The 12500-nt window shown below is 43.7% G+C and overlaps 1 protein-coding gene across 1 annotated transcript in view; it reads right to left on the bottom strand.

Annotated features, from left to right (window-relative positions):
• LOC127924478 (cGMP-specific 3',5'-cyclic phosphodiesterase-like) overlaps positions 1-12500 on the bottom strand; it is a gene marked incomplete at its 3' end in the record, with an annotated part of 34831 nt that overhangs the window by 11271 nt on the left and 11060 nt on the right. Inside the window, exons 9-12 of the mRNA XM_052509190.1 lie at positions 11332-11399; positions 9631-9782; positions 6906-7090; positions 1076-1126 (exon numbers count right to left, since the gene is read on the bottom strand). Coding sequence (XP_052365150.1) covers positions 1076-1126; positions 6906-7090; positions 9631-9782; positions 11332-11399 — 456 coding nt within the window. The remainder of the gene's footprint in view (positions 1-1075; positions 1127-6905; positions 7091-9630; positions 9783-11331; positions 11400-12500) is intronic.

The following is a 12500-nucleotide window of genomic DNA, read 5'->3' as shown; positions in this document are numbered from 1 at the left end:
GAGAGATGGTAGGATAGAGAGATAGTAGGATAGAGTGAGGGAAGGATAGAGAGATGTGAGGGAAGGATAGAAAGAGGGAAGGATAGAGAGATGTGAGGGAAGGATAGAAAGAGGGAAGGATAGAGAGCTGTGAGTGAAGGATAGAGAGATGTGAGGGAAGGATAGAGAGCTGTGAGTGAAGGATAGAGAGATGTGAGGGAAGGATAGAGCGATGCTAGGATAGAGGGAAGGATAGAGAGATGGTAGGGAAGGAGAGAGAGATGGTAGGATAGAGCGATGCTAGGATAGAGGGAAGGATAGAGAGATGTGAGGGAAGGAGAGAGAGATGGTAGGATAGAGAGATGGTAGGATAGAGAGATGGAAGGATAGAGTGAGGGAAGGATAGAGAGATGGTAGGATAGAGAGATGTGAGGAGAGATGGTAGGATAGAGTGAGGGAAGGATAGAGAGATGGTAGGATAGGGTAGGATAGAGAGATGGTAGGATAGAGTGAGGGAAGGATAGAGAGATGGTAGGATAGAGTGAGGGAAGGATAGAGAGATGGTAGGATAGAGTGAGGGTAGGTAGGATAGAGAGATGGTAGGATAGAGAGATGGAAGGATAGAGAGATGGTAGGATAGAGAGATAGAGAGATGGTAGGATAGAGAGATAGAGAGATGGAAGGATAGAGTGAGGGAAGGATAGAGAGATGGTAGGATAGAGAGATGTGAGGAGAGATGGTAGGATAGAGAGATGGTAGGATAGAGTGAGGGAAGGATAGAGAGATGGTAGGATAGGGTAGGATAGAGAGATGGTAGGATAGAGTGAGGGAAGGATAGAGAGATGGTAGGATAGAGTGAGGGAAGGATAGAGAGATGGTAGGATAGAGTGAGGGTAGGTAGGATAGAGAGATGGTAGGATAGAGGGAAGGTAGGATAGAGAGATGGTAGGATAGAGAGATGGTAGGATAGAGAGATGGTAGGATAGAGTGAGGGAGAGATGGTAGGATAGAGTGATGGTAGGATAGAGAGATGGTAGGATAGAGTGAGGGAGAGATGGTAGGATAGAGATGGTAGGTGTTGGTATCAGTGGTTCACCTGCAACGCTCTGATTTCCTCTTGAGCTGCAGTGAGGTGGTAGGACAGAACCTTAGGAGAGGACACACACACACACACACACACACACGTCAACATAGGACAGAACCTTAGGAGAAGACACACACACACACACACACGTCAACACAGGACAGAACCTTAGGAGAGGACACACACACACACACACACACACACACGTCAACACAGGACAGAACCTTAGGAGAGGACACACACACACACACACACACACACACGTCAACACAGGACAGAACCTTAGGAGAGGACACACACACACACACACACACACACACGTCAACACAGCAGATAGACTTAAAAAAAACACAAACACAAGAAGGAATTGTAGAAAACTGAGATTAAATGTATTTGGTGTCAACGGAGTTTCATCATTCCTATATGTGTTCATTAATTAAAATCACTCAGTCTATTTTAGAACCATTTATAAGACTCTTATTTGCATAAAATAGACAGAGACCAGTCTTATCAAAAATAGATAGTAGTATTTATCAACGGAGCGCGCTGCCATGGAAACACGAACAACAGTTTATATACAATATATGACGTCACAAAGCAGGTTCACAGGTTCTAGAATGAATCTCCTCCTCTCGACCAGGACAGAGCAGGTTCACAGGTTCTAGAATGAATCTCCTCCTCTCGACCAGGACAGAGCAGGTTCACAGGTTCTAGAATGAATCTCCTCCTCTCGACCAGGACAGAGCAGGTTCACAGGTTCTAGAATGAATCTCCTCCTCTCGACCAGGACAAAGCAGGTTCAACAGTTTATATACAAAATATGACGTCACAGGTTCTAGAATGAATCTCCTCCTGTCGACCAGGACAGAGCAGGTTCACAGGTTCTAGAATGAATCTCCTCCTGTCGACCAGGACAGAGCAGGTTCACAGGTTCTAGAATGAATCTCCTCCTCTCGACCAGGACAGAGCAGGTTCACAGGTTCTAGAATGAATCTCCTCCTCTCGACCAGGACAGAGCAGGTTCACAGGTTCTAGAATGAATCTCCTCCTCTCGACCAGGACAAAGCAGGTTCACAGGTTCTAGAATGAATCTCCTCCTCTCGACCAGGACAAAGCAGGTTCAACAGTTTATATACAAAATATGACGTCACAGGTTCTAGAATGAATCTCCTCCTGTCGACCAGGACAGAGCAGGTTCACAGGTTCTAGAATGAATCTCCTCCTCTCGACCAGGACAGAGCAGGTTCAACAGTTTATATACAAAATATGACGTCACAGGTTCTAGAATGAATCTCCTCCTCTCGACCAGGACAGAGCAGTTTCACAGGTTCTAGAATGAATCTCCTCCTCTCGACCAGGACAGAGCAGGTTCACAGGTTCTAGAATGAATCTCCTCCTCTCGACCAGGACAGAGCAGGTTCACAGGTTCTAGAATGAATCTCCTCCTCTCGACCAGGACAGAGCAGGTTCACAGGTTCTAGAATTAATCTCCTCCTCTCGACCAGGACAGAGCAGGTTCACAGGTTCTAGAATGAATCTCCTCCTCTCGACCAGGACAAAGCAGGTTCAAAAGTTTATATACAAAATATGACGTCACCGGTTCTAGAATGAATCTCCTCCTGTCGACCAGGACAGAGCAGGTCCACAGGTTCTAGAATGAATCTCCTCCTCTCGACCAGGACAGAGCAGGTTCACAGGTTCTAGAATGAATCTCCTCCTCTCGACCAGGACAGAGCAGGTTCACGGGTTCGAGAATGAATCTCCTCCTGTCGACCAGGACAAAGCAGGTTCACAGGTTCTAGAATGAATCTCCTCCTCTCGACCAGGACAGAGCAGGTTCACAGGTTCTAGAATGAATCTCCTCCTGTCGACCAGGACAAAGCAGGTTCACAGGTTCTAGAATGAATCTCCTCCTCTCGACCAGGACAGAGCAGGTTCACAGGTTCTAGAATGAATCTCCTCCTCTCGACCAGGACAGAGCAGGTTCAACAGTTTATATACAAAATATGACGTCACAGGTTCTAGAATGAATCTCCTCCTCTCGACCAGGACAGAGCAGGTTCACAGGTTCTAGAATGAATCTCCTCCTGTCGACCAGGACAGAGCAGGTTCACAGGTTCTAGAATGAATCTCCTCCTCTCGACCAGGACAGAGCAGGTTCACAGGTTCTAGAATGAATCTCCTCCTCTCGACCAGGACAGAGCAGGTTCACAGGTTCTAGAATGAAACTCCTCCTCTCGACCAGGACAGAGCAGGTTCACAGGTTCTAGAATTAATCTCCTCCTCTCGACCAGGACAGAGCAGGTTCACAGGTTCTAGAATGAATCTCCTCCTCTCGACCAGGACAAAGCAGGTTCAACAGTTTATATACAAAATATGACGTCACAGGTTCTAGAATGAATCTCCTCCTGTCGACCAGGACAGAGCAGGTTCACAGGTTCTAGAATGAATCTCCTCCTCTCGACCAGGACAGAGCAGGTTCACAGGTTCTAGAATGAATCTCCTCCTGTCGACCAGGACAAAGCAGGTTCACAGGTTCTAGAATGAATCTCCTCCTCTCGACCAGGACAGAGCAGGTTCACAGGTTCTAGAATGAATCTCCTCCTCTCGACCAGGACAGAGCAGGTTCACAGGTTCTAGAATGAATCTCCTCCTCTCGACCAGGACAGAGCAGGTTCACGGGTTCGAGAATTAATCTCCTCCTGTCGACCAGGACAAAGCAGGTTCACAGGTTCTAGAATGAATCTCCTCCTCTCGACCAGGACAGAGCAGGTTCACAGGTTCTAGAATGAATCTCCTCCTGTCGACCAGGACAAAGCAGGTTCACAGGTTCTAGAATGAATCTCCTCCTCTCGACCAGGACAGAGCAGGTTCACAGGTTCTAGAATGAATCTCCTCCTCTCGACCAGGACAGAGCAGGTTCAACAGTTTATATACAAAATATGACGTCACAGGTTCTAGAATGAATCTCCTCCTCTCGACCAGGACAGAGCAGGTTCACAGGTTCTAGAATGAATCTCCTCCTGTCGACCAGGACAGAGCAGGTTCACAGGTTCTAGAATGAATCTCCTCCTCTCGACCAGGACAGAGCAGGTTCACAGGTTCTAGAATGAATCTCCTCCTCTCGACCAGGACAGAGCAGGTTCACAGGTTCTAGAATGAATCTCCTCCTGTCGACCAGGACAGAGCAGGTTCACAGGTTCTAGAATGAATCTCCTCCTGTCGACCAGGACAAAGCAGGTTCAACAGTTTATATACAAAATATGACGTCACAGGTTCTAGAATGAATCTCCTCCTCTCGACCAGGACAGAGCAGGTTCACAGGTTCTAGAATGAATCTCCTCCTGTCGACCAGGACAGAGCAGGTTCACAGGTTCTAGAATGAATCTCCTCCTCTCGACCAGGACAGAGCAGGTTCACAGGTTCTAGAATGAATCTCCTCCTCTCGACCAGGACAGAGCAGGTTCACAGGTTCTAGAATTAATCTCCTCCTCTCGACCAGGACAGAGCAGGTTCACAGGTTCTAGAATGAATCTCCTCCTCTCGACCAGGACAAAGCAGGTTCAACAGTTTATATACAAAATATGACGTCACAGGTTCTAGAATGAATCTCCTCCTGTCGACCAGGACAGAGCAGGTTCACAGGTTCTAGAATGAATCTCCTCCTCTCGACCAGGACAGAGCAGGTTCACAGGTTCTAGAATGAATCTCCTCCTCTCGACCAGGACAGAGCAGGTTCACGGGTTCGAGAATTAATCTCCTCCTGTCGACCAGGACAAAGCAGGTTCACAGGTTCTAGAATGAATCTCCTCCTCTCGACCAGGACAGAGCAGGTTCACAGGTTCTAGAATGAATCTCCTCCTGTCGACCAGGACAAAGCAGGTTCACAGGTTCTAGAATGAATCTCCTCCTCTCGACCAGGACAGAGCAGGTTCACAGGTTCTAGAATGAATCTCCTCCTCTCGACCAGGACAGAGCAGGTTCAACAGTTTATATACAAAATATGACGTCACAGGTTCTAGAATGAATCTCCTCCTCTCGACCAGGACAGAGCAGGTTCACAGGTTCTAGAATGAATCTCCTCCTGTCGACCAGGACAGAGCAGGTTCACAGGTTCTAGAATGAATCTCCTCCTCTCGACCAGGACAGAGCAGGTTCACAGGTTCTAGAATGAATCTCCTCCTCTCGACCAGGACAGAGCAGGTTCACAGGTTCTAGAATGAATCTCCTCCTGTCGACCAGGACAGAGCAGGTTCACAGGTTCTAGAATGAATCTCCTCCTGTCGACCAGGACAAAGCAGGTTCAACAGTTTATATACAAAATATGACGTCACAGGTTCTAGAATGAATCTCTCCTCTCGACCAGGACAGAGCAGGTTCACAGGTTCTAGAATGAATCTCCTCCTGTCGACCAGGACAGAGCAGGTTCACAGGTTCTAGAATGAATCTCCTCCTCTCGACCAGGACAGAGCAGGTTCACAGGTTCTAGAATGAATCTCCTCCTCTCGACCAGGACAGAGCAGGTTCACAGGTTCTAGAATGAATCTCCTCCTGTCGACCAGGACAGAGCAGGTTCACAGGTTCTAGAATGAATCTCCTCCTCTCGACCAGGACAGAGCAGGTTCACAGGTTCTAGAATGAATCTCCTCCTCTCGACCAGGACAGAGCAGGTTCACAGGTTCTAGAATGAATCTCCTCCTCTCGACCAGGACAGAGCAGGTTCACAGGTTCTAGAATGAATCTCCTCCTCTCGACCAGGACAAAGCAGGTTCACAGGTTCTAGAATGAATCTCCTCCTCTCGACCAGGACGAAGCAGGTTCACAGGTTCTAGAATGAATCTCCTCCTCTCGACCAGGACAGAGCAGGTTCACAGGTTCTAGAATGAATCTCCTCCTCTCGACCAGGACAGAGCAGGTTCACAGGTTCTAGAATGAATCTCCTCCTCTCGACCAGGACAGAGCAGGTTCAACAGTTCATTCCATCTCACCAACACGACACACACTATACCTGGATGAACTCCTGAAGTCTCACCATCATTTATTACCACTTTAGCAGACAGTTCCAGATACGGAAAACCTGGAGGGGCTCTCGCTGTCTCATCTAAACGCCACAGAGTTATAGTTGAGTGGGTTCAAACATAGGTTAATGACCCTCTTTGCTTACTTCAAACCCACAACCCGTTCCTCTCCAACTAAGTTGGAATGGTGTTTATTATGTTTTAATCACTCCTTGTTCATGCTACGTAATCCCTTCCTTATGAACTAACATTATTAATCAGATATAATAAAACAGAGTATAAGTTTAATTAGTTATAGTTCTATTTAAATGTAGATATTGTTTAGTCATTATTCATAAATTCCTATCACTAAGGTGTATGTAAACTTCAGACTTCACCTCTATATACAGTACCAGTCAAAAGTGTGACACCTACTCATTCAAGGGTTTTTATTTATTTTTAATATTTTCTACATTGTAGAATAATAGTGAAGACATCAAAACTATGAAATAACAAATATGGAATCATGTAGTAACCAAAAAGTGTTAAACAAATAAAAATATATTTTAGATTCTTCATAGTTGTGATGTCTTCACTATTATTCTACAATGTAGAAAATAGTAAAAAATAAAGAAAACCCCTTGACTAGTACTATATATATATATATATAATATATTAATATATGCCATTTAGCAGACGCTTTTATCCAAAGCGACTTACAGTCATGTGTGCATACATTCTACGTATGGGTGGTCCCGGGAATCGAACCCACTACCCTGGCGTTACAAGCGCCATGCTCTACCAACTGTTCTACAGATATACACAGACTTCTGTCTCCTCCCCACCTCTTGGGTAACGTCCTGGCTGGCTCGTTGGTATTCTATCCGTTGGACGGTCTGGACGGTCTGCAGGGCCAGGCCGCAGTACACCGCAAAGTCCTCTAGGAGGCGCTCATCATAACGGTTAAACGCCCTGCCCGTCTCCGCCTCGCCAGGGGCCGTGCCCAGTTTGTTCTTCAGCTGGCAGACGGCTGAACAGACGACAACAACAACAGCAACAACAACAACAACAACAACAGACAACAACAACAGACAACAACAACAACAACAACAACAACAACAGAGGGATGGATGAAAAGTTGTTCATAACTTTATTTGTTTATTTAATAACTTAAAACTTCATGACGATTCATGACTCAATCTTATCAGGTATCATCATGACGATATCGTCTTGTCCAGGGCCTGTATTCATGAAGCGTCTCAGACTGCTGACCTGGGATCAGTTTTGCCTTTTAGATCCCAATGAAGAAGACCACATAGACAGGTGGGGAGCTGATCCTAGATCAGCCCTGCTACTCTGAGATGCTATTGCGGATGTGTTTCTGTGGTGTGGAGATCAGTAATGGTTAATTTATGGATAGGGGGCAGTATTCGGAAGTTTGGATGAACGAGGTGCCCAAAGTAAACTGCCTGTTACTCAGGCCCAGAAGCTAGTATATAATTGTATTATTGGATAGAAAACACTCTGAAGTTTCTAAAACTGTTACAATAATGTCTGTGAGTATTACAGAATTTATGTGGCAGGTGAAACCCAGAGGACAAACCATCCAGGAAATGACATTTCTTTGATGTGAGTAGTTTTCTATTCAAAGCCTATTGACTATATAATGGGTTAGGACCCAGATTGCAGTTCCTATGGCTTCCACTAGATGTCAACAGTCTTTAGACATGGTTTCAGGCTTGTTTTCTGAAGAAAAAAAAACAAGATTAAGAAGTTTTGGCAGGTGACCGTTTTCACTGCCAGTACTCCTTTGTGCGTGACGGTGTGCGCACCCCTCGTTCTTTTTCCTTTCTATTGAAAAACGCTTTTGTCCGGCTGAAATATTAGCGATTATTTAGATAATAATTGACACCCTGAGGATTAGTTATAAACATCTTTTGACCTTCTGTAGCTCAGTTGGTAGAGCATGGCGCTTGTAACGCCAGGGTAGTGGGTTCGATCCCCGGGACCACCCATACGTAGAATGTATGCACACATGACTGTAAGTCGCTTTGGATAAAAGCGTCTGCTAAATGGCATATATTATTATATATATTATGTTTCGACTAACTTTACCGGTACTATTAGGATAAATTAGTCTGCATGTTTTCACCTCCTTAGAGCCAGTGGATTACTGAACAAAACGTGCCAACAAAACAGGTTTTTTGGGATATAAAGAGGGACTTTATCGAACAAAACAACAATTTATTGTGTTGCTGGAACCCTTTGGAATGCCAACAGATGAAGATCTTCAAAGGTAAGTGATTTATTTTATTGCTATTTCTTACTCTCGTGACTCTTCTGCTGGGTTGTAAAATGTTTGTATGCTTTCGTAAGCGGGGCGCTGTCCTCAGATTATCGCATGGTGTGCTTTCGCCGTAAAGCCTCTTTGAAAATCTGACACAGCGGCTGGATTATCAAGAAGTTAATCTTTAAGCCGATGTATAACACTTGTATTCTTATGAATGTTTATTATGACTATTTCTGTCATTTGAATTTGGCGCTCTGCAATTTCACCGGATGTTGTCAAGGTGGGTCGCTAGCGGAACGCTTATCCCAAATTGAAGACAGTCTTATCTGTTGTTTGTAGATCAGTGATGGTTAGGACTGTCTATTTAACAACCCTGCTAAGCACCCTGGCTGACGCACTCTAATGCTGCTAATACTCAGTCAGCTAATAGAGGACTTCCTAGTAAATACAAGATGATCTACAGACAAGATTCTCTACAGACTTCCTAGTAAATACAAGATTCTCTACAGACTTCCTAGTAAATACAAGATGATCTACAGACAAGATTCTCTACAGACTTCCTAGTAAATACAAGATGATCTACAGACAAGATTCTCTACAGACTTCCTAGTAAATACAAGATTCTCTACAGACTTCCTAGTAAATACAAGATTCTCTACAGACAAGATTCTCTACAGACTTCCTAGTAAATACAAGATGATCTACAGACAAGATTCTCTACAGACTTCCTAGTAAATACAATGCTTCCTAGTCATTCAATACTAGTCAGTGAATAGATCAGTAAATAAAGACTGAAGAGCCAGTAATACGCTGGTTTAAGACGCACTGATATCAATATCTCTGCCTTGACTATCAACAACGACTAACAGCGTGACTCTAACAACCACAGAAGAAGAAGACTCCGTACGACTAACAGCATGTCTCTAACAACCACAGAAGAAGACTCCCTATGACTAACAACCACAGAAGAAGAAGACTCCCTACGACTAACAGTATGTCTCTAACAACCACAGAAGAAGAAGACTCCCTACGACTAACAACCACAGAAGAAGAAGACTCCCTACGACTAAGAGCGTGTCTCTAACAACCACAGAAGAAGAAGACCTGCCTCTTTACTGTTGTATGAGGTGTAGTTATAGAATTCATGTAGTTGTTCTCAATGGAATTCTACAGTGAGGTTAAAGTCATATAAACATAGTTGGATAAATAGAGTGAGTTTTATCCGGTCATTGGCCTGTAAAGACAGCAGAGAAGATACATTCAGAGAAAGAGGGACGCACCAATGATTTGTCCTGTCTTCCCGTTTCTGATCGGGCAGCAGACCAGACTACCCGTGTGGGGGTCCTGATCGGCGCCGGACACGTTCATTGTCTCCTTGGAGACCAGCACCTGCAGGGCGTGGGTCAGGTCTATGTCCGAGAGGGTACAGTCTCTATGGAAACATAGAAATATAGTGATGCTACAGTCTCTATGGAAACAGAGAAATATAGTGATGCTACAGTCTCTATGGAAACACAGAAAGATAGTGATGCTACAGTCTCTATGGAAACACAGAAATATAGGGATGCTACAGTCTCTATGGAAACACAGAAAGATAGTGAATCTACAGTCTCTATGGAAACACAGAAATATAGGGATGCTACAGTCTCTATGGAAACACAGAAATATAGTGATGCTACAGTCTCTATGGAAACACATAAATATAGTGATGCTACAGTCTCTATGGAAACACAGAAATATAGTGATGCTACAGTCTCTATGGAAACACATAAATATAGTGATGCTACAGTCTCTATGGAAACACAGAAATATAGTGATGCTACAGTCTCTATGGAAACAGAGAAATATAGTGATGCTACAGTCTCTATGGAAACACATAAATATAGTGATGCTACAGTCTCTATGGAAACACAGAAATATAGTGATGCTACAGTCTCTATGGAAACAGAGAAATATAGTGATGCTACAGTCTCTATGGAAACACAGAAATATAGTGATGCTACAGTCTCTATGGAAACACAGAAAGGTAGTGAATCTACAGTCTCTATGGAAACACAGAAAGATAGTGAATCTACAGTCTCTATGGAAACACAGAAATATACTGATGCTACAGTCTCTATGGAAACACAGAAATATACTGATGCTACAGTCTCTATGGAAACACAGAAATATAGTGAAGAGACACATAGAGGTATATAGAGAGGTACACTGCTCAAAAAAATAAAGGGAACACTAAAATAACACATCCTAGATCTGAATGAATGAAATATTCTTATTAAATACTTTTTTCTTTACATAGTTGAATGTGCTGACAACAAAATCACACAAAAATTATCAATGGAAATCAAATGTATCAACCCACAGAGGTCTGGATTTGGAGTCACACTCAAAATTAAAGTAGAAAACCACACTACAGGCTGATCCAACTTTGATGTGATGTCCTTAAAACAAGTCAAAATGAGGCTCAGTAGTGTGTGTGTCCTCCACGTGCCTGTATGACCTCCTTACAGAGCCTGGGCATGGTCCTGATGAGGTGGCGGATGGTCTCCTGAGGGTTTCTCCTCCCAGACCTGGACTAAAGCATCTGCCAACTCCTGGACAGTCTGTGGTGCAACAGACTGTTGGTGGATGGAGCGAGACATGATGTCCCAGATGTGCTCAATTGGATTCAGGTCTGGGGAACGGGCGGGCCGCTCCATAGCATCAATGCCTTCCTCTTGCAGGAACTGCTGACACACTTCAGCCACATGAGGTCTAGCATTGTCTTCCATTAGAAGGAACCAAGGGCCAACCACAATCAATCAGTGTTGCTTCCTAAGTGGACAGTTTGATTTCACAGAAGTGTGATTGACTTGCAGCTACATTGTGTTGTTTAAGTGTTCCCTTTATTTTTTTGAGCAGTGTATATATAGCCTGGAACCAAACACGGCCGTTGGTGTAATGACACAACAGTGATAGGAGAGGAAACCCCTTTCTAGAACCTTTGAAAGATCTGGAACTCTGACCCTTGTTCTTCTCCCTCCATATGGACCAGCCCAGAGAAGGAGTTCTAGAACACAACGGAACAGTAGAACACGTCAACAAGGTTCTACATTTATACAGTTCAGAACTTCCATAGACCATTAGTAACAACACACAGGCGTGGGAATGGAGGAAAGTCACTCTGGGAACCCACTAAGGGAAAATCCTTGAATTAAAATGACAAAATGTTCAAATAATTACACTGGTTCCACCCCCAGATTTCCTTCCATTTCCAGCAATGTCCTGAAAACACAACACTAGCCTGGTAAATCCAAATTTTTAAAGTGCTTCTCAGTCTGGCCTCCAGCCGATAAACGGGATTTGAAATGAGACTGAAAATGGCTGGTCCAATCAGCGTTCGCCCAGAAACAATGGGAGCATTTACGACCAAAACCAGACCAATAAGCGCGTAAAGAAATAGTAAAAAGCAGAGATCATGCTGGACCCACCCAGCTAAAACAATACTGCAGTCTACTAAGAAGAAACAATACTGCAGTCTACTAAGAAGAAACAATACTGCAGTCAACTACGAAGAAACAATACTGCAGTCTACTAAGAAGAAACAATACTGCAGTCAACTAAGAAGAAACAATAAATGCAGTCAACTACGAAGAAACAATACAATACTGCAAACAATACTAATGCAGTCAACTACGAAGAAACAATACTGCAGTCTACTAAGAAGAAACAATACTGCAGTCAACTAAGAAGAAACAATACTGCAGTCAACTACGAAGAAACAATACTGCAGTCTACTAAGAAGAAACAATACTGCAGTCAACTAAGAAGAAACAATACTGCAGTCAACTACGAAGAAACAATACTGCAGTCAACTAAGGAGAAACAATACTGCAGTCTACTAAAAAGAAACAATACTGACAAACGTAACAAACGTTACGTCTTGTGTTTTATAAACCGGGAAGTTATTTGTGTTTTATAAACCAGGAAGTTATTTGTGTTTTATAAACCAGGAAGTTATTTGTGTTTTATAAACCAGGAAGTTATGTCTTGTGTTTTATAAATCAGAGTAACTGAAAGCTTCAGAGAAAATAAAAACATGAAACAAGGCAGGTAATTTGTGATGATATTTTTAAAAGAAGCACGACTTATTTAAACTACTGTTGCTTCT

The sequence above is a fragment of the Oncorhynchus keta genome, unplaced genomic scaffold (genome assembly GCF_023373465.1).
Source record: "Oncorhynchus keta strain PuntledgeMale-10-30-2019 unplaced genomic scaffold, Oket_V2 Un_contig_4096_pilon_pilon, whole genome shotgun sequence".
NCBI classification, from domain to species: Eukaryota; Metazoa; Chordata; class Actinopteri; order Salmoniformes; family Salmonidae; genus Oncorhynchus; species Oncorhynchus keta.
Note: the sequence above shows the minus strand (reverse complement) of the source record. Positions and strands in the feature narration are given on the sequence as shown.